The following is a 21,363-nucleotide window of genomic DNA, read 5'->3' as shown; positions in this document are numbered from 1 at the left end:
ATTATATATAGGGAATTGTGTTTCCCTAGGGAATTAGCGTTTATCACTGCTTGTCGTCTTTTATTGGCCTTTGAAGGTGCATTTTGATCTTCATTGGTTAGATTCAAGCGCGGTAACAATATAATTCACTAAATGTTCCACCAATCCATACAAAGCATTTTGCTGTAGAATTTCAAAATAAAATACTAACCGTTTGCCGTTGGGCTACTCGAGAAAGAAATGCGTGTGTTTATGTATTTTGATTTATTTCTCAAGATTTGCATGTAGTTTATAGTTTGTATAAGCATTTAGTAAACTTAAAAAGATAAGGTACGTGTTTCAGACATCAACAAGGTTAATTTATTTCTTAATCTGAGTTCAACATTCAAAAACAGTTTTTATTTTTAGGAGCATGTAATAATAAATAACAGTTTCAACTGTGACGTCTTGTCCTGCGATTTTTAAGAAAATATTTGTTGAATAACTCGTAGAAATATTTTATTTTTCATGTAATAGTTAATTAATTTGAGATTTTTATTTGAAGAACTTCTTAATGTTAAGGTATGAATAAAACTAAATTTTCATTGTTTGTTAAATATAACATAACTTATTGAAATTTAACATTGTAAACAATTTTTAGATGAATAATACATTAGATTCTATTAGACCTTCTGACAATCATAATCCACAAGAAGAGGTGTCATATCTATTTGCTAGAGATCCTAGTATATTAGCTTATGGACAAAGACCCTTTGTATCAAAAGACACAAAAAAGAATTTGCTGTCTTCTTATGAAATTGAAGAAAGTAATTATGGCAGTGAAAATGGAATGTTTGGTTTGGAACCTCAAACCTTTCAAACTGCCAAAGTATATTTACGATTGAAACCATTTCCCAAGAAGTTAAAATTAACAGAAGAGCAAACGAATGCTTATAAAATTATCAATTCAACCACTTTATTTACAAGATTGCCTACTTTAGATAATAACAGCAGTTGTGTCAAGAGATCCAATAGTACAGATATTGTGTGTAGGAAATTCACATTCACCAGAACATTTGGACCAGAAACTACTCAACTAGAATTATTTGAGGAAGCTGTGAAACAACATATGGTAGATTTTTTAGCTGGGCAAAATTCTACCATTATGACATATGGTAAAGAACTAAATATGCTATGAATTAAATTTGTTTTGAATTAAATTAATGGATATAATCTACAGTACACTATTACTTTACAGGTACAACAAATTCAGGAAAATCTTACACTTTACAAGGGACTACTACCTCACCTGGAATTATACCAAGATGTTTAGAATTTGTTTTTTCTAATATTACTCCAAAATCCATTCCCTCTTATAAGCCAGTGAATCATTGTGATGTTGTTACTTTGAGCCCCATTGAGCGTGCTCAAGAATTAGAAATAAAAACCAAATTGTTAACATTTGCTTCAGTAGATAAGCATCAATACATCAATGCTTACAAAGAGATGCAAAAATTATTGCAAGAAGAATCTCCAATTCGACCTAGTCAATGCATTGATGCACATTATTCTGTTTGGGTTTCCTTTGCTGAAATCTACAATGAAATTGTATATGATCTTCTATCCAATGAATGTCAGAAAAAGAGAACAGCTCTTAAACTAGCAACAGACTCTCAGGGAAGAGCATTCATAAAAGGTTTAAAGACTGTTTGTGTGAATTCTGGATCTGAAGCATATCAAGTTCTAATGGCTGGCCAGTATAATTTAAAGGTAGCTGCAACTGCCCTAAATGCTAGAAGCTCCAGATCACATTGTATATTCACTATCAAATTACTGAAATATTATGTTGAGAATGATCCTAACTCTGTTGAAGTTAGCACGTATGTACATCATATTTTTCATGTAACTTTCATACTTTTCTTGTTCTATTATATTATTTTATGGTTTCTGTGTTATTATTAGGTTTGCATTTTGTGATCTTGCTGGTTCAGAGAGACTGAAGAAAACCTTAAATATCGGAGAAAGACTAAAAGAAGCTCAGAATATCAATACAAGCTTGCTAGTATTAGGAAGATGTTTAAAAACAATTCATGAAGGGCAAGTATCTAAACAGAAACTAGAACACATTGGTCCATTTAGAGAATCAAAGTTGACCAGGCTATTTCAAAAAGCACTATCTGGAAAAGAGCAAATAGCTCTGATAGTAAATATCAACCCCATACCCAACTTATATATTGAAACGCAGAATGTTCTTAATTTTTCCGCTATCGCGAAAAAAATAGTTATAGAGCAAAAGAAGGAACAACAGAAAAAGAATAAGTCAAGATTTTCACAAATTGTTGGACAAAGTATAAAAACAGTAACTGACTGGGATGATATAGATCTAATGTTAACTAAAAATGAGGGTATGTACATAATTATGATACAACTATTAACTTTATATTTACACATACTTGTTTAGTAGATTGCCAAAATGTTGATGAAGACGAAAGTAGAAGTCATTACGTTCACACTGAAGAGTACGAAGAATTATTGTGCGAAAATCAAAAACTGAAGAAAGAGATTGCTTCGTTAAAGAGTTCTGCGTTAACTCGCGATTTACAAATACGTCAAGAAATGGCTGATACTTACACCGCTATGATGAAAGAGCTCGAAACGGAATGGAAGTATGTATCGTTTTTGACTCACATGTTTCTGAACTTTGCTATTTCATATAACTAATATACGTTTAAACACAATTTAGAAATCGCATAAAAGATGTAGAAGAGCAACAAGAAGATGCACTTCAGTGGTCCGTGAAACAAGTTGAAGATTTTTACAAGCAGAAATTAGATCAGTTGAGTTGCCGCAAGAGAAAGCGTTCAATTTATTCTGACGATGAATCCGACGACGACGAAAAAAAGATTAACGAATTAGAAGTAGAAAATTCACGTTTAACATCGAAAATCGTGTTGCTGAAAAATAATTTGAAAGAGATCAAGGAAATAAATCAAGCGTTAACCGTAGAAAAAAATAAAGTAACATTTGAACTGGGCTTAACGAAAGAAGACTTAAAAAGCGCAAAGAATCTACTGGATTCAGCCCAACGGGACGTTAATTATGACGAGGATACAAAATGCTTGGTCGAAGAATTAAAATCTCAATTGTTTGCAAAACAAGAACAGACTAAGGTACTTATACTGAATGCATAATTCATTTGAACGTGTGAGTCATTAATCATGTTGTTTTAGAAATTGAAAGTGTTTTTAAATGAAGCAAAAGAAGAGTATATTGCAATTACTACAGAAGTGAGAGAAAAAGAATATATAATTAAAGAACAGGAAGAAGAGCTGTTTGAGAAGCAGGAGACTATAGATGAATTAGAAGGAGAACTCACGGATATTAATATTTGTTTAACAGAAAAGACCAAAACAATAGAAATATTAGAAGAACAATTGGAGGTTCAGACTAAGAAAATTAAGGACGATGAAAATAAAGTGCAATCTATGCAGGAGCAAATAGACAAATTGGAAAATGAAAAGTTATTGTTGCTGGATGAAGTTGAATTATTGAAGAAAACAGTTCTTACTACAAATAGTGTGAAAGATCTGAGTTGTGTTATTGAAGTATGTTATTGCTTTAAATATTCAAATTATATAACTTTTTATTTATTTCCAGTATAATACCATATCTTGTTAACAGGAACCTGAAAAACCTTCTGATTGTTGCAACAAAGAGAAGCTGCCGCCATCTTCTCCTATCAAAGAAAAAATAAATGATACACCCGAAAATACTGAAACGGATACCAAAACAGGTATGTATATCTGTGTTATATTTTTATTAATCGATAGTAATTAAGTATTAATCAATAGGAAATGAGAAAGTGAATACTCAGATGCAAGAAAGAATAATTGCGATAGACGAAGAGAATTTAGCTCTAAAAAAGAAATTAACTCAGAGTTCGAGTGAAATACAGAATCTAAAAGAAGAATTGGAACATGCTAAAGTTAAGCTAAAAGATATATCCGAACATATTCGCAATTTGCAAATTAGTAACATAAAGTACAAACCCGAAGATGTTCAAAATAAAGTAGCCGTAGAAACTGTAGAAATAGGTTGCCAAGTGCACGTAGAATCCGAAGAGCAATGTACAAATACCCTTAATATCGATTCACACAATAAAAGTAGTCAAACTCTTGAAGATGTAATAAAGGAAGAAATTCAATACGTAATAAAGGAAGAAACTGTTCAGACGAGTCTCACCGAAGAAGAAGATGATCAAGATATTAAAGATGTTACGTTAAATGAAGTAACAAAATTAATGGTAAAATACGATGATGTAAAAACAGAGTACAAAGAAAAATGTCGGGTGTGTAAAAAAATATTATTATAAGTTATTTTCCATATCTTCATATTATTCATACTTATTATATTTTCTAGATATTAGAAGAAACATGTCATGAAATGATACTTTTGAAACAAAAAGTAGAAGAGCTTTCAGAAGAAAATCGTACAAATAAAATTGTAATTAAAGAATACAAGCAGTCAATTGAATTGCTTCAGAAGGAGCTTTCGATCATGAAAGAAGATAAAAATCATATTAAAGAAACATTACAAAGCACGGATAATATGAAAGCAGCTTTGGAAAGCAAAATTAATGATTATGAGCAACGACTTTTTGATACTGAGCAGCAACTTACGGTTGCTAAAAATGACTATGACCAGTGTGTACAGGTATGCTGTTTTTGTTTGCTTGAATATATTTTACGTTTCAGGTTTCAGAGGTACTTTTTATATTTACAGAAATTGAATACCCTACAAACAGATTTTGATTCTCATATCCAGAAGGTTCGTATTCAGAAAAATATCAATTTTATATATAATTAATCTGTTTATTATTTTGCAGTGTAAAAATGAACATGAACAAACAATAAGTAATTTACAAAAAGATCTTTCTATTGCAATAGAGAAGACTAATTTAAAATCGCAAGTAAGAAAATTTATATTTTATATATTTTGATGAAATGGATAAATTTTTAGTCCGTATTTTATTTTAGTGTTTAGATGTTCACGCCGCGAAAATTGTTGCACTAGAACACGATCTTGAGAGCGTAACAGAGCTTAAACAACAAATTGATGAATTGAATAAAAATTTAGAAAAATGTCAAGCGGAGAAAGATAGTTTACAAAAATTGTTGGATGAGAACAATGATAGACTTCTGGAACTTGAAGAACGTTTGGAATTCGCGCAGGAAAAAGAAAACGAAAAAGACGAAGAGATAAATGCGCTTCAAAGAGGTTTGTCCAGTAAAACATTTGTTGTTCTTGTACAACATACTTCATCTTCATACTTTCTTACATTTATGCAGAAATGAAGCAACTGATACAACGAAATGAAAATGACGATAAAAGTGATAAATTAATGGAAATGGAAATGAAGAATGCAATTAGAGAATTAACAGAAGCAAAAGAGAAACTTTCTCGAAAACAAGAATATATCGCCGAGTTAGAATTACGCGTTAAAAATAGTGAACAAAATGCCAAAATTTTAGACCTGTTACAACAAAGCGCTCAAGAAAGACAGGCAGAAAATGAAAGATTAAGAACCATGAATCAAGAGTTAAAAAATAATTTGCTCGAAAAAGAACGTGAAATGGAGTCGTTTATGAAAAACAGGGATGATATGGTCATAAAATATGAATGTTTAGTGAAGAACCAGCAAGAAGAATTGGAAAAACAGAAACAAAAGGTACTTGTTCTTATAGATGCATTCATTAAAAAGTTTTTTGAATAAGAAATTTATTCGATATTTATTTTTCTAGTTATTAAAAAGTCATTCTAAAGATAGAGATTATTGTGGGAACACGTCTGAGGATGAAGTGGTGCACAAAGAACGACGGACTAGGCGACCACCAAAAAAATATACGCCGACATCGCCGAAGCAGGATGATATATCAATGATCGATCTTTCAAGCTCCGACTCCAAGTACATCATATAAAAATCATATACTATGATTGATTTGAAATTAGAGTCTGAAATATGCTATTCTTATGTTTTAGAAGAAATACAAAACGTGCCCTTTTACCACCGCCAGATGTAGAACCACTTTCCGAAAAAAAGAAGACTACCCGTAAGAAGAAGCTGTTTATAAAAGATGATTCTTTTCAAGATATCGAACCACTTGAGGTAAATTTATTCAAATCTTAATATTTTGATGGTTGGTTCATTTCTTAGAATTTGATTCCTGTAATTTTATGACTTTGTACCTGGTAGAAATAATTTTATATACTTGTATTCTAACCTATACTTCTTGTGCAAGAAGAAGTATAGGTTAGGATGTTACGTAAAAAATACTTCATTTATTTAGTGATATTTTTTTTTCATTTCAGAGTGCAGTAATAATTACCCCTTCGACGAAAACACGTACTTTAAGGAGTAGACGAAGAAATGTGTAAATAAAAGGTATCATTTAAAGCTAAATTATAACATAAATTAGGAAGAGAAAAGAAGAAATCATCACAGTGCCATCTATAATGTTACTGTGTGTAATGTTATGAACCTGGACATGTTTGTGATATTTCTAATACAAAGTTAATTTTATACATAAGAATAATGGAGCAGTATTTTTGTATTCCTCAGTCATATACTTCAAATTAAAATATGTAATTTTTTAAAATACCTTCTGTGTTTTATTGACTGCGTCTAAAAATGATCAACGAAATTGTGTAATAAGATTGCAAATATTGATTCAAATAATCATCTCTATAAATATGACTACTGATGTTACAAAACAAATTGTTTATGATTTATGCTTTAGGCCAATACTTTATTTTATTCTTTACATAAAAAGCATTATACGGGAGGAATAGACGGGTACTAAGACTTATTAAGCTATTTTTGATATTTTTTGTTGTCAGTTTATTTCTCACGAGGTACACGACCTTTATTGTTTACATTCCGCACTTATATTAATTATTCTCTTAAATAATTCCGTAATTAATGCTTCATCTCCTTATACTCTCAATAATATTCATAATATATTATCATACTTTCAATGGAGTCAACAACATATATATATATTTTTTATTTATTTATTTTCATATGTATATTATGTATATTTATGTATATATATATATGCGTATATATATACGTATTGGATGTATGTTCATTCTTACGAGCGAATGCACTGTACCGTAGGATAGCTTTTATTTTATTACACAATTCACAGAGTTGTTTTGAAATAAGAGGGATTGCCGAAGTACACCATGATTAATTATTTTTCTTCTTTCAGTTGGCCATTGAAGTGTGTACGTGTGTGTGTTTCGAATTTTTTACACAGGGAAAGACGTTTGTTCGTTCATCAAGTCTTACGTATATTTCTACTTTCCTGATCCATCGTGTCGGCCATTCAAAAGATGAAGGGCTCTCCTCGCGTCTCAGTCGGGGGGCAAGAGGACACAAAAACGCGGACTATCAACGCGTTGCAAGAAAATATACAATGTAACAACACGGAATCGATAGAATACAACGCATAACGTCCAACAGATCGTCTCAACGAAAAATCGCAATCTTCACGTACTCTCGGGGAGAGGGTCGTGTCACTTCGATCATGTTTCTTCGCTCGGAACTTTGACAAACTTAGGCCCGGATAATTACACGACAGCTTAATGTTAATATACATTTAATACAGTATACGTATCCATATATCGACCTAACGACTAGCGCGAATGAAAAAAACCTCGCAGCCGAGTTTGGGTGAAACACGCGCACACCGGTGAACCAGCGTTGAGCTCAGAATTTTAAGTCTTAGTTTATTTTACTCTCTTCGAGGATTTCTATAAGCTAACGAGTACAGTTGCGGCCACTGTAGGCTTCCTTGGGGAAAATTGCGACATAAGGGAAAGTCCAATTTTTTTTATGCAAAATTTGGGGTTTGGGAATTTGGGGATTTAGAAGTTTCAGAATTTAGTACTTGGGAATTTAGAAATCATTTGGAAATTTAATACTTTAGAATTTGTAAGTTTATAAATTAAACAACTTAAGAATTTAAAAATTCCCAGGTTTCCATATTCCCCAAAATTGAAAGCAAATTTTGAAAGATTCCCTGTATACATGTTCTTGTCCAAAGGAAGCCTACACCTGAGTGTACATCGAATCAGTCAGTCGATGCACTATAAAGAGAGAATATAGAAAATCTCTGGGAAGAATTGACGAAAGATCTGTACTCAACATGGCGGCGCACGCAAAAAGAACGTCTCGACGGGAAGTGCAAAGATTTCGTTCTCCCAATTACAGCCTTCATTTTCTTCCGCTTGCGACTCGCAACAAAGCTTCTGTTTCTCGCCGATTGCGATGTCCACGTGATAAAAGAAATTATTTTTTAATTAGAACAAAATATTATTATATATGTAGCGCTATCCTTTATGATTTTCTGTCTGTCCAGAAATTGTTTTGACTAGTCTCATTGAAAGACACAAGAAGGGACGGTATAGCGCAGAAAATCACATCAACAAACTTGTTTCTTTTTCTCAGAATTGTAATATTTTGTGTGAATGATTCGACTTGTAGATCGCCATCTTTATGGAATGTGTTTCAAAACACAGACTGAAAGTTAACTGCGTTATAATTGAATGTTTGAAGTTTCTTTTATAAATACTTGATTCATAAATGCACTTTATCTCTGTTTTCACGTGGACATCAAATGTTAATACTCAACAACGCATAACAAATATTGAATTTAACGCAAGAACAAGGTATATAGACTCTCGCCACGCAACATTAATAAATGCTTTTAGTATCAGCATTGATAGCTACATATTTTGCCAACGCTTTCTTTCGTACAGTGCGGAGGCATAATGATCGAATCGAATTAATCTTTGGCTTGTAACATCCACGATCGACGAATAAATCGTATTTCGAATTATAATTTAACATTTGAATAAATCAACAAAACAAACTCGTCGATCCGAAACGGTGTCCTTCGGCACACGGCAGTGTAAAAGTGTGTGATTCTGAATAATTCTCGATCCGTCGAACCCGATGAAGAATATAATTTCATATAATTTGTAATTGGATATCGCAGCACAGTGCATTTTAACATTATCAAATACATTTATATCTCTTTATTTTTCCGGTAGTATCATTACAAACGAGAAAATGCATAAAGAAATCTTACGTTCGCCCGGTTATCGTAATGAAAGGCGAGTCGTCTAACAATTGACATAAGTGTGGCGTTTAAGTATAATCATCTTGTTTGGTGTGCACACCCGTCCACCGTTCATGAGATCCATGGATCATCTATGGATGGAATCGACGGAGGTTCTAGATCCATCAATCAAAAATAATTTCATACCGTATCTTTAGCCCTCATCTTCATCGTGCTCGAGGATCGTTAATGTACGCTGTTGAGAAAAACCAGAAGAAGAGGAAAGGAACTCTTCCTCTTCAACCTGCTATCATTCCATCTTGTGATCATTGATGCAACTAGGATTTTTGTTTGAGGTTTTAAACTGCTATCACGTGATTACCACTTGGTTTATGAGTTAGCTTAGCACACATTGCAGTGTACAATATATCATCACGTGTTGAAACACCAAGATTGTGTATTCAACACACAATGCAATTCGATCAAACTATCACGTGATGTACATCTCCAAAATTAGTTCCTAGTTACACCAACTCTCTCCCTCAAATCACAACAATTGAAACAATCAAATCACCCCTTTCTCTCTCCCTCCACAATTCTACCTTGAACCTCATCGAAAGATCGAAAAAAAACAATATCCTCTTCAGCATTCCTTTAATCATGAAAGAGGGACAGAGAAAGGTACACAACAAAGCGTATCCTCCATCTCAAGACCGCGCTTTTTATAAAATGGCGGAAGATCGATGGAAGAAAAGCGTAAGAACCCGTCCGCCGATCTCTCACACTGTCCCCTCCAGGATCTCAATTGAAACGCGACGAGATCGTCTCTATATCCGGTCACAAAGAGGATCTCCCCGGCTCACTTGAGGTCCTCGTCATCCTCGTTGGCCAGCAGCTCGTCGATCTGCTTCTCCCAATCTTCCGTATTCAAACCGACGACGCCGGAGTCTTTGGTGGTCGCCGCGACGCCGCTCTTCTCGTTGCCCGCTACAACAACCTCGTAATCCTTCAGCTCCGCTTCCAATTCGCGTTCCCAATCTTCTTCTGCGGAGATTCACAAGCAGCGTTGTAGCTAGTTTCATGCGGGCCACGCGGGGTCTTGTACGGCCAATATGTGTGTATTATTTTCTGTTTGTGTGTGTAAATGTGTAGTCGCGATTTTCCGACCACGCCGGGGCGTCCCTATTTCTTCGCATTGATCTCGCGACTCGCGTGTCTCCGTGTGCCAGTGTCGGAATTAAATCGTGTCTTTGTGTTAGTGTTAGTAGGGAGGGAAAAGGGGCAAAGGAAACTCAAACCACACGGGGAAAAGGGAAACGGAACCTTTCCGGTTTGATACACCCTTCCCTCAGGTTTTTAACGGACTTCCGGTATATTCTGATAGAAACAGGGACACGATAACAGTTCTTGGTTTGACACGAGAGACCCTTGAATCTTTTTCAATCTCTTTCAATATTCTTGGTCTGCGAATCTAAAGCTTACACATCGAACAGTCATATTTGACATTTTTGGTTAGGTCTTAGTGAACATCAATTTTATTATTAAGTTCAAGTTAGATCTTCATGTTCTATGAAGAAGACTCCATCACTCTGATATCTTGTTTGATATTGATATACAGATTCTATGGAAATAGAATAGTGTCAGATCATTCAGAAGACATGTTGGGTCTTATTGTTAATTTAACCCTTATTCTGATAAAGTATGACTCTAGATAAAATAGAAGAACTGTATTTTATTAAAATGTGTACACAAACAAATCTTGATAAATACTTTATCATTTACAATTTTGATAAAAGGTACCTATAATATATTTTTAATGTAACATTTCAAAAATATCAACAATCTCTAAGAATATATTTATGACCAAAGTACCAAAGTACTAAAGAAAATGAATAAACTGAAATATATTTATTAAATCATTAGAAGTTAAAAGAGTCGACATCGACTATATCAGTCAAGAGTTAAATTTACGTCTTCGCCAAAGCTATTTCTAACATCCACATCGAATCACATCAAGATAAATTCCATACAATATCTAAACCGGCGAAAATAGAACGAAAAGCAAGATTACCGAAAGACAGCATCCGAACCGATGAATTCCTATTTTCCAGCAAGGTGATTTAAGTTATTACATCTGGTTGATCGAGGATTACGTTAAACCGAGGAAACCAAACTCGAATTCCGTGGATTTGCCCGTCAGAAAGTTTTCACCTAAATGCGGACCACATTATCGTATCTCTCGATCGATGAATTATTTCGCGTGCTCGAGGCTGGCTCGAAAAGCGAGCACCGAATTTTTCGTTAGTGGTTCATCGCTCCTCTCCCTCCGACAACCCTTGCGTATATCGATTCGTCTTTACATGCGCTCTCCATGTCGAGTCGACGTTCGATAGCCCAGCGAACACCTATCTATATCGAGACTCTTCATTCCGTGTCGGCGTCGTTCTATTATTTTCACTTTCTCTACTATTTGCCTTACTCTTTTTCTCTCTTTCTGTTATTTTTCCCCCTCCCCTTTTTTATCGCACCGGTGCTACGACCCATTTTTAACCCTTTGCGCTCGATCGAGTATGTATAAATGTTTGTATTTTACTGTAGTTCTGAATTTACAAACTGGGAGTTTCAAATTTTATGTCGTCAAATTTACAAAGTGGGAGATTTTTATATGAAATGAAATTCTTGAGAGTTTGAATATTCAAATTTCTAGGTTTTTAGGTTTCTAAAGTTGTAAGTTTGCAATAGTCCAAATTTTGGAATTTCTAAATTTTCATCCCCTAATTAGCAATTTTTCAAATTACCAAATCTTCAAATTCTTAGATTTTTGAATCTCTAAATTCTGGAATTTCAAAATTTCCAAATTCCCAAATTTTCTAGATCCCCAATTTTCAAATCCCCAAATTCCCTAGCCCCCAAATTTCCACATCCCCAAATTCCCTAGTTTCCAAGTTTCCAAATCCCCAAATTTCCAAATTCCCAATTTCCCTAGTTTCCAAATTTCCAAATCCCCAAATTCCATAGACCCCAAATCTCCAAATTCCCAAATTCTCTAAATCTCCAATTTCCAAATCCCCAAATTCCCTAGCCCCCAAATTTCCAAATCCCCAAATCCCTAGTTTCGAAGTTTCCAAATCCCCAAATTTCCAAATTCCCAATTTCCCTAGTTTCCAAATTTCCAAATCCCCAAATTTCCAAATTCCCAATTTCCCTAGTTTCCAAATTTCCAAATCCCCAAATTCCTTAGTTTCCAAATTTCCAAATTTCCAAATTCCCAATTTCCCTAGTTTCCAAATTTCCAAATCCCCAAATTTCCAAATTCCCAATTTCCCTAGTTTCCAAATTTCGAAATCCCCAAATTCCTTAGTTTCCAAATTTCCAAATTCCCAATTTCTCTAGTTTCCAAATTTCCAAATCCCCAAATCCCCAAATTTCCAAATTCCCAATTTCTCTAGTTTCCAAATTTCCAAATCCCCAAATTCCTTAGTTTCCAAATTTCCAAATTCCCAATTTCCCTAGTCTCCAAATTTCCAAATCCCCAAATTCCCTAGATTCCAAATTTCCAAATACCCAAATTCTCTAGTTTCCAAATTCCCAAATTCCTAAATTCTCAAATCCCCAAATCCCCAAATCCCCAATTTCCCAAATCCCCAAATTCCCAAATTCTCAAACCCCCAAATTCCCAAATTCTCAAACCTCCAAATCCCCAAATCCCCAAATTCCCAAATCTCCAAATTTCAAACTTCCTAACCTTACAATATCCCAAATTTTCCCAAAATACTCAAATTCCCAAGTTTCCAAGTTCTCCCCAAAATCCCCTAAATACAAAAATCAAAAAATTTCCAAATGTCCTTATAAAAAACCTTAAATACAACTAACGAATAAATGTTCACTAAAAAAGTCCGACCGCAAAGGGTTGAAACATCGCCGAAATCGTCCGTCCGAAAAGCTCATTCAATTCGTTCGATGTTTTCGAAATCCCGTTTCCATGTATCTCTCGCACGTACATATCCCCGCTATAATCGTCGCCTCGTCGCATTTTATCCCCGCGATTTCGCGTGTTCTCGTTCGGGTGGACGGGCGTGTAAACGGGTCGCCTCTGGCCGGCCGTTTATTTCCTGTGTCTTTTTTTTTTTATTTCGCCGTGTTAAGGTAAACTCGTCGTTATTATGCGTTTAGTTGAATTGAATCGGAAGGAAAATCACTACGAGGACTACACCCACGAGAGACGAGACGAAAGTTACACCTCGATCCCCGATTTTTATTTACTTTTTTTTTTTATTTCTTTAAAACACGTATTGTCATTCAACGAATTTTTATATGTTACTTCTTTTATTTTGTCTTAATTCTTTATGTATGTAACACTTAGTGGATTCTCTTCAGCAAACTCGCCCCTAACTGCCCTGTCGCGACTCGACAAAATGGTGATGTTCAATTAGCGTACTCTTTTAACGCGGCACAAACACGAAGAGAATCGACAAGAGACAATATTTATTGATTAAGAACGAAGACAGACAGACAAACAGACAAACGGACAGACATACAGACACTTAATCGAGTTTTATTCCTTTTGTAATATCTCTCGCTCTCTCTCTTACTCTCTGCTAGAATTTTTCGGTTCTTCTCTTAAAACCGTGTGCTCCCATTCGCACCCATACACGCGTCCTCGTTTTCTCTCGCACTCGCTCTCTCTCTTTCTCTCCCTTCACCAAGTGTTGCTCTCTAACTCGCGGTACGTCTATGGCCGCTATCATCGGGTCTACGCTTTTTATATCACGCTTCAAATCCGACGTATAACCTAAACGCTGTATCCGCTTACGATCTGCGTTACTTATTCATCTAATCCTCACCCCTCCCGTGCCTTCTCCTCCCTCTCAATCTTCCTCGAACGCTAGAAAGAAAGGAACGTCGCGATAAACGAAAACCGTCGAGAAAAACCACCCCCGGTCGATCGTTCGCGAGACGAGGGTTCAAAGGAAATCTGGAATCAAAGAGGAGAGAAACGAGGGGTTGTAACGAGGGTCGTATCCGCGATTAGTCGACCACACATGGACTAAAACGTAAAAGAAAAGAAGGGGGAGGGTTCGAGGAGAAGCGAAAACTCAACGTCGGTCTTCGAGACGGGGAAAGAAGCTTGTCGTATTTTATTTTTTTTTTGAGGGGTGTGCTTTTTGGATAATGCTTTTTATTGGGGGCAAACTCTCTCCTCTTCTTTAGGCTGTTGACAGAATAGAATGGAAAGCGGTCGTTTAGTCACATGAGACATTATAGTCGATTAGAAACCAGGGTCGGCCAAAGGGGTTGCAACGAAAGAAAAAATAAAAGTCATCAATGTATTTCTTTTATTTTTCATTTCATTCTTGCAATTTTTTTTATTAGGTCTTCTTTTTTTCTAGGCCTTCTAGGTCCCTGGAAGGCCGACCCTGTGAGAAGGTTAGAACAGGGAACATATGCAACGGGAACTCGCTACTGAAGCACACAGGAACTTGGACAAAGCTCGCACATAAACGTACACTAACTACAGAAAAACGTGGCAGACGACTAACGCTGGTGAGAAGGTGGAACACAGAGAGATCGAGTGACACGATTATGTTGATTTTAACGTATACTCACGGGGGACGGTGTTTCGGACACTTTGTGCCCTGCATATTCAGCGTTCTATTGGAGCAACCCCTTTTCTCAATCTGTACTTACGACCTTCTACCTATTTTTTTTTTATGATCATTTGCAATGTTTAATAACATAACAAAGACATTTATGACGTTACTGACAATACATGTAATCAGATAATATGTAATGTAATTTACATAATAAATGTCATAGTACAATAATGTAGTTCAGATAATAAATGCCATATAATGCAACTCAGATAATAAATATCATGTCATGTAATTCAGATAATAAATGTCATATAATGCAACTCAGATAATAAATATCATGTCATGTAATTCAGATAATAAATATCATGTAATGTAATTAAGATAATAGATGTCATATAATGCAACTCAAATAATAAATATCATGTAAAAATTTCTTTTTGTATAATTATTTATAATTTTCATTGAAACAGACTATAATATACTTGCAATGTGATTCTACATAATAAATGTATATTTTATTATCTTCTTTTGTGTAAATGCATACTTAGTGATTTTTTATATAAATATATATTTTAATATTCATTGAAGTGAGCAGCTAATACATTTGCAATATTTCTCCAGATAAAAAATGTACACTTAACAATTTTATTTTTGTAAAAATATTTATTTTAATGTTTATTGAAAAGACAAAATGTATTTGAACTATGACATCATATAATAGATGCATTATATGTAACACAATATGTATTGTAACATGTAAAAATTGTTTTAATAAAAACATTGTTATAATACATTGTTATAAAACATTGTTATAAAATATTGTCATACAACATTGTTTATATAAACATAGACTGCAACACTAAAATACAACAACCAGTAAATACATTTGCAACATCACAGATATAATGTTTAATATTTATTGAAAGAGATAAAAGTTGTAGGGAAAGTAAGTACAGAATAGAAAAGGGGTTGATCCAAGAATGTATCCTCCGAATCGGAATAATAATTCGTTGGTGGTCGTAACTGAACATCGAAAAGGACGTCTCTTGAAATACATATCGAGTGCCTTCGTGGCTAATCGTCGAGGTGTGTGTACAGAAAAATTTCGAATCAGCGTGCACACGTGGGCTGTTTTCGAGGTCGATTCGATCGAGGACACTGCACAGTTGTACTCGTGCCAAGAGTCCTTCTGTCTTTTCTCTTTCGTTCGCTGGCAAAACTTATCGATACCTACCACTTTCGCTGGTAAATTGAGAAGGAATCGTGGCAGGAGTTCGGGTGCATTTATACGGCGACGGGTCGAATGTGGATTAACAATGAGTTTGAAACGACTGTAAGTACTCGGACTTCGATATTTTTACGAGTGAAAAGCATTGATTAATTATTTTTATATTTTCTCTTGTGGTATCGATTCAGTTTAATTCTGATTATTTTATAGTGGTGATAAATTATGATAAAATGTGTCGTATGTTTCATAGTCGTTTCAAGCTTTATTTCATCCGTCGATGTATGAATTCACCTTTAGGTTCGAGTAGAAGGGTGGGCTGTGCTGTGACGCAAAAAATAGAATCGATTGCTAGTACAAGGTTTTGAGTTGTATAGAAGTGTGAAAGTTTCAAGTTTCAAAATTCCTAATATTATATATTACAATTTTTTAGTTCCAGGTGATAGTATTTATTGGTTCAACAAATTTACAAATTCTTAAATACCCAAATTTCTAAATTGATAAATTTTTAAATCCTCAAATCTCCAAATTACTAAATTCCTAAATCCCTAGATCTCTAAATTTCTGAATTCCCCAGATCCTCAAATTTCTGAACCCATAGATCAATAAATCAATAAAATTCCTAGATCAATATATCTATAAATCACTAATCCCATAAATCCTTAAATCCCTAGATCCAAAAATCCTTGAATCTCAGAAACCCCAGATTCCAAAGTCCCTAGACCCCCAAATCCTTAGATTCCAAAATCCCTAGATCCCAAAAAACCCAGATTCCAAATTCCCTAGATCCCTAGATCCCCAAATCCTTAGATTCCGAAATCTCCAAATTCCTAGATCTCAAAATCTCCAAATTCCAAAAAACCCAGATTCCAAAGTCCCTAAATCCTAAAATCCTTAGACTCTAAAATCCCTAGATTCCAAAATTCCAAAATCTCTAGATCTTAAAATCCCTAGACCCTTAGGTCCCGAAATCCCTAGATCCCAAAATCCCAAATATTCCAGATTCCAAAATCCCAAATATTCCAGATTCCAAAATCCCTAGATCCTAAAATACTTAGATCCTAAAATCCCTAGATCCCTAGATCTCTAGATGCCGAAATCCCTAAATTCCGAAATCTTGAGATCCCTAGATCCCTAAAATTCCCCAGATCCCCAAATTCCACAGATCTCCAAATTTCCCAGATCCCCAAATTCCCCAGATCCCCAAATTCTCAAATTCCCAAAATCCCAAATTGCAAATACTTACAAAACACAAGTACTAGCAATCGACCTTAATTTTCGCATCCCAACGCAACATATTACTCCACACATACTCGAACCCTAAAATTCCCAGGATATTTAATGAAACAACGTCAACGTTTCTATTCCTTGAAGAATACTAAGGACATTGACCCTAAAGTGCAGTATAGATAAATGTTCAATCACTTGGAGATTCTATGCAGACGTCATTTGTATTAATATGTTGTTAACGACGACCAACGATTACTAACCTTTAGGTGGTTGCATCCCGAGCTTTTTCATGCCTTCTCGGACCTCTTCGAGGTCCGTGTCCGAGACCCTCATGCTATCGGACACGAATTCGTGGCCCGGAGAATCGGCCAACGCGCTGTTACTTCCGGTGATGACCGCTCCGCTGCTTTCCTGGCCAGTGGTCACTTGAACTGTTCGCAAGACAACACTCACGGCTAAACTAGAAGGGTTTTGGGTAGCAAGTGCCTAAACGCTAAAGCTCTAAAGCTTGTCTATCAACAGTCGCGTTTAAACGTGTATCTCGCTCGAGTTGCTGTTCGTTGCGCCGTGTTCTCGTTGAAATTTCATATCCCGGAAAATACTGCACTTCCGGTGCATCCGGGAGATATTCATTTTTCAATTAACCTCTGTTGAGGAAACGAGTTTTGCGAAGCCGGTTTTAGCAAAAATTAATTCGATAGTGAGAGTTTGAGAGCAGACGGAAGTGCAGTTGAATTCTTGGAAGAGAAGGTTGTTAAGGGGTGAACAACCCCTGGCGGAGGTTTCGAATTCTCATCGAATAATTATTCCACGGGGCCGACAATATTTCACCGCCCTCAGGATTCTCTGAACCGGTGCGTTTCATTCGGCTCGTAACTAAATCAAATGGCACCGGTGTTTCAAAATGGCGGAGTGGTCTAAAATGTTTCAGTTCTCCTATTTAATTTGTGTGTGGATTTAATTCTTGTGTGACGACATGTAAATACAAGGTTTATTATTCATATAGTATTTTAATTTTGACAATAAATAAGGCAAAATTCATTTTAGAAATTATAGGTGTTTTACAAAATCTGTGTGTTTAATATACCTGATTTTATTTGACCTTCCTTGAGAGGAAACTATGGGTGTTTTACAAAATCTGTATGCTTAAAGTATCTGACTTTTGACTTTACTTTTGACTGAAAATTATGGGTGTTTCAGAAAATCTATGTGTTTAAAGTATCTGACTTTATTTGACTCTACTTTTGATTAAAAATTATGGGTGTCTCAGAAAATCTGTGTGTTTAAAGTAGCTGACTTTATTTGACTTCGCTTGATAAGAAACTATAGGTGTTTTAGAAAATTTATGTGCTCAAATTACCTGACTTTATTTGATTTTACTTTTGACTAGAAACTACAGGTGTTTCAGAAAATTTATGTGCTTAAATTAACCTGACTTTATTTGACTGTACTTGACTAGAAACTATATGTGTTTCAGAAAATGTGTGTTCTTAAAGTACTTGACTTTATTTGACTTTGTTTGATTTTACTTGACAAATATTACAACATAATTATTTTTGAATTTATATAATCATTTTACTCTTCATCTTAGACCACTCATATCAGTCACCATTAATATGTCACTACTTCAATTAGTTCAATACTACTCATAAATAGTTCAATCTCTCCATTTTTAATTCGACACCTTTCCGCCATTTCTCCATTTTTCCATCTCTCAAAACGTCTTACAAGAAGAACCGAGCCCCCAACATGTTGACGTACATGAATTTCGCAAGCGATACCACTACAACGCATCGAAATTTCATGAGAAATTATCGTTTCGCTCGAATTAACGGGTCATTTGTAATTTCGTCGAGCACCCAGGTAACAACGATGCGATATTAATCGGCTACGACTCGCTAATTCGAAGCGTGTTCGGTTCCCGTCGTGCTACGCGCAGGAAATTCATCGTGATGCGATGTGACACGCAGCTGTGATATACCTCGAGAGGAAAGTATCGAAAAACGATAGTACAGGCAACATTCTGGCTTCCCTAGGGACAACATGTTAGACACGGAGAGAGGTCACATATTTGTTGACCTTTGGATTCTGGGATTATTAATATTTTGGGATATGTTGAGAATTTTGGAGTTTTTGGAATTTCGGGATTTTGGAAATTCTGGGAATTTTGGGAATTTTGGGAATATTGGAAATTCTGAGAATTTTAGGAATTCTGGGAATTTTAGGAACTCTGGAAATTCTAGGAATTCTGGGAATTTTGGGAACTCTGGGAATTCTAAGAATTCTGGAAATTTTGGGAAGTTTGAGAACTTTGGGAAATTTAGGAATTCTGGGAATTTTGGAAAGTTTGAGAATTTTGGGAATTTTGGGAATTTGAGGAATTTCGGGAATTTTAGGAACTCTGGGAATTCTGGGAATTTTGGGAATTTTGGGAATTTGAGTAATTCTTGGAATTTTGGGAATTCTGGGAATTTGGGAATTTTGGGAATTTTGGGAATATTGGAAATTCTGAGAATTTAATGAATTCTGGGAATATGAGAAATTTTGGGAAATTTAGGAATTTTAAGAATTTTAGGAACTTTAGGAATTTCAAAAATTTTAGGAATTTTAGGAAATTTGGGAATTTCAGAAATTTTAGGAAATTTAGGAATTATAGGAATGTTTGGAATTCTAGGAATTTTAAGAATTGACAATAGTGAAATATAGGACTTGTAGATTATAAAACTAGAAAATCTATCAGTTTACATACAAGATGTCCTCCAAGGGAAGCCTTATGCACTCGCCACAAGAAGAGCTCCAGAAATTCAAACTCTCCTTCACCAATCTGATTAATGTGACTATTATGCTTATTATGACTATTACAGCCATTAATGTGCAATACTGTAACATCACTATAATTGTCAATTAATAAATCTGGAATTTTAACTAATTGCAGTGAATTGTTAAGTAATCTTCCAGAGCTCATCTCATGATCCCACTAATCCATTCAATAACCGTTCGAGTATTTTCACGTCAACGTTATTGGAGGCTCGTTTAAAGGATAAAGATCAACACGACACATCAAACTATCGAATCGTGCCATGCAAAGGGGATTCCCATCTCGGGAAGTGTCGTCGATCAGGATCGTAGACGCACGACGCTCGTAAACGTTTTCCTCCCCCTTTATTGCCCCTCAGCTTTGTCCGCGACGCTGAGCGACATCGTGCGCCTCCAGACGAACGGGCTAAATCCGTCCTGTCTCGACGATCGGAAATTACTGTGCTACTTTCGGGCAACAAAGGTATGTCGAGTCAAGCAACTCTGAACTCTTGCGATGCAAACTAAGAGACATACCAGTGAACGATGAAAATAATGAAAAGAAGAACGTGTCACGTGTTCTTCTTTTCATTTTTCTACGTGGTACCGAGGTCGACCCTCTCCACGGAAATGACGTCGATGGCTGGGTATAAACGTTTCGCTCTGTTCTCCTCTAGTTTTATTGCACCTTTCACAATGACGGGTTTCATACGAACAAAAGTGTCGGATATTTGACGCGGTCAATGCCGCTCTTTTGACGCGTTCAATGATCAATTTTCGTGTTGAACGAGACGTCTATTTGTTATTGAACTTTTAACGAATACATGCGATTGATAGAAACACGTTGGTGAATTTAATTGTTTGATGGACACTGGTATTGGGTTTTGGTTTTATTCGGTTATTTCAGAAGCTTGTGACGTTTTTCGCGCGAGGGCACCTTTGAGTGCATCGGGAAAATGTTACATTTTTGTTTTTTTGTAAGATGGTTTTTGCTTGTTTGTTGGGGAGATCATTTTATTATGGAGACTTTGTTGGAGTTTTTATTGAAATATTGATGCTGGGTCGAGTACGAAAAAATTCATCCTCTCTTTTGTTCTTTGAAAGTTGCTGTTGATGTAATAAGTAGAAGTATAAAAATAGAAAATGCAAGAGTACTATGAATAATGAAACAAAGTATGAAAGCATACTGCAAAAAGTATGAGATTATATAGTGTAGAAGTACCAAGAATTACTAGGAAGTAAGTACAAAAGTATCAATGAGTGCAAGAGTACACAGTATAAAAGTATCAATGTATGTAAGAATATGAAGTAAAAAAGTATCAATGAGTACAAAGTGCAAGAGTACACAGTACAAAAGTATCAATAATTACCAAGTACAACAGTACAAAGTACAGAAGTATCAATGAGTACAAAGTACAAGAATACACAGTACAAG

At 35.1% G+C, this 21,363-nt stretch overlaps 2 protein-coding genes across 9 annotated transcripts in view; one reads left to right on the top strand and one right to left on the bottom strand.

Moving 5' to 3' along the window:
• Window positions 1-100: 100 nt before the first annotated feature.
• LOC100880447 (uncharacterized) lies at window positions 101-6,616 on the top strand. 4 transcript variants are annotated; one of them, XM_076538031.1, is made up of 18 exons: window positions 101-309; window positions 388-540; window positions 620-1,133; window positions 1,217-1,838; window positions 1,921-2,363; window positions 2,420-2,624; window positions 2,702-3,128; window positions 3,189-3,563; window positions 3,640-3,751; window positions 3,810-4,306; window positions 4,378-4,671; window positions 4,741-4,785; window positions 4,844-4,927; window positions 4,995-5,235; window positions 5,307-5,686; window positions 5,760-5,923; window positions 6,001-6,124; window positions 6,328-6,616. In XM_076538031.1, the coding sequence occupies exons 3-18, from the start codon at window positions 620-622 to the stop codon at window positions 6,391-6,393; spliced, it is 4,593 nt and encodes a 1,530-aa protein (XP_076394146.1). In that variant the 5' UTR covers window positions 101-309; window positions 388-540; the 3' UTR covers window positions 6,394-6,616. The 4 variants fall into 4 exon arrangements, with proteins under 4 accessions (XP_076394146.1, XP_076394147.1, XP_076394145.1 ...); XM_076538030.1 differs by having other exon boundaries at window positions 105-309; window positions 5,998-6,124; XM_012279791.2 differs by having other exon boundaries at window positions 109-309; window positions 2,423-2,624; window positions 5,998-6,124.
• A 216-nt stretch (window positions 6,617-6,832) lies between these two features.
• Window positions 6,833-21,363, bottom strand: part of Sap47 (Synapse-associated protein 47kD) — a 134,124-nt gene continuing 119,593 nt past the window's right edge. For 2 of the 5 annotated variants that reach the window (XM_003700817.3, XM_012279792.2), the window contains exons 8-9: window positions 17,393-17,563; window positions 6,833-10,127 (exon numbers count right to left, since the gene is read on the bottom strand). In XM_003700817.3, the coding sequence (XP_003700865.1) occupies window positions 9,943-10,127; window positions 17,393-17,563 (356 nt within the window). In that variant the 3' untranslated portion in view covers window positions 6,833-9,942. Of the gene's footprint in view, window positions 10,128-13,068; window positions 14,296-17,392; window positions 17,564-21,363 lie in introns of those variants that run through there. The other 3 variants (XM_012279796.2, XM_012279793.2, XM_012279794.2) reach the window with 3 other exon arrangements.

Source organism: Megachile rotundata, chromosome 12, assembly GCF_050947335.1.
Source record: "Megachile rotundata isolate GNS110a chromosome 12, iyMegRotu1, whole genome shotgun sequence".
Taxonomy (NCBI): Eukaryota; Metazoa; Arthropoda; class Insecta; order Hymenoptera; family Megachilidae; genus Megachile; species Megachile rotundata.
Note: the sequence above shows the minus strand (reverse complement) of the source record. Positions and strands in the feature narration are given on the sequence as shown.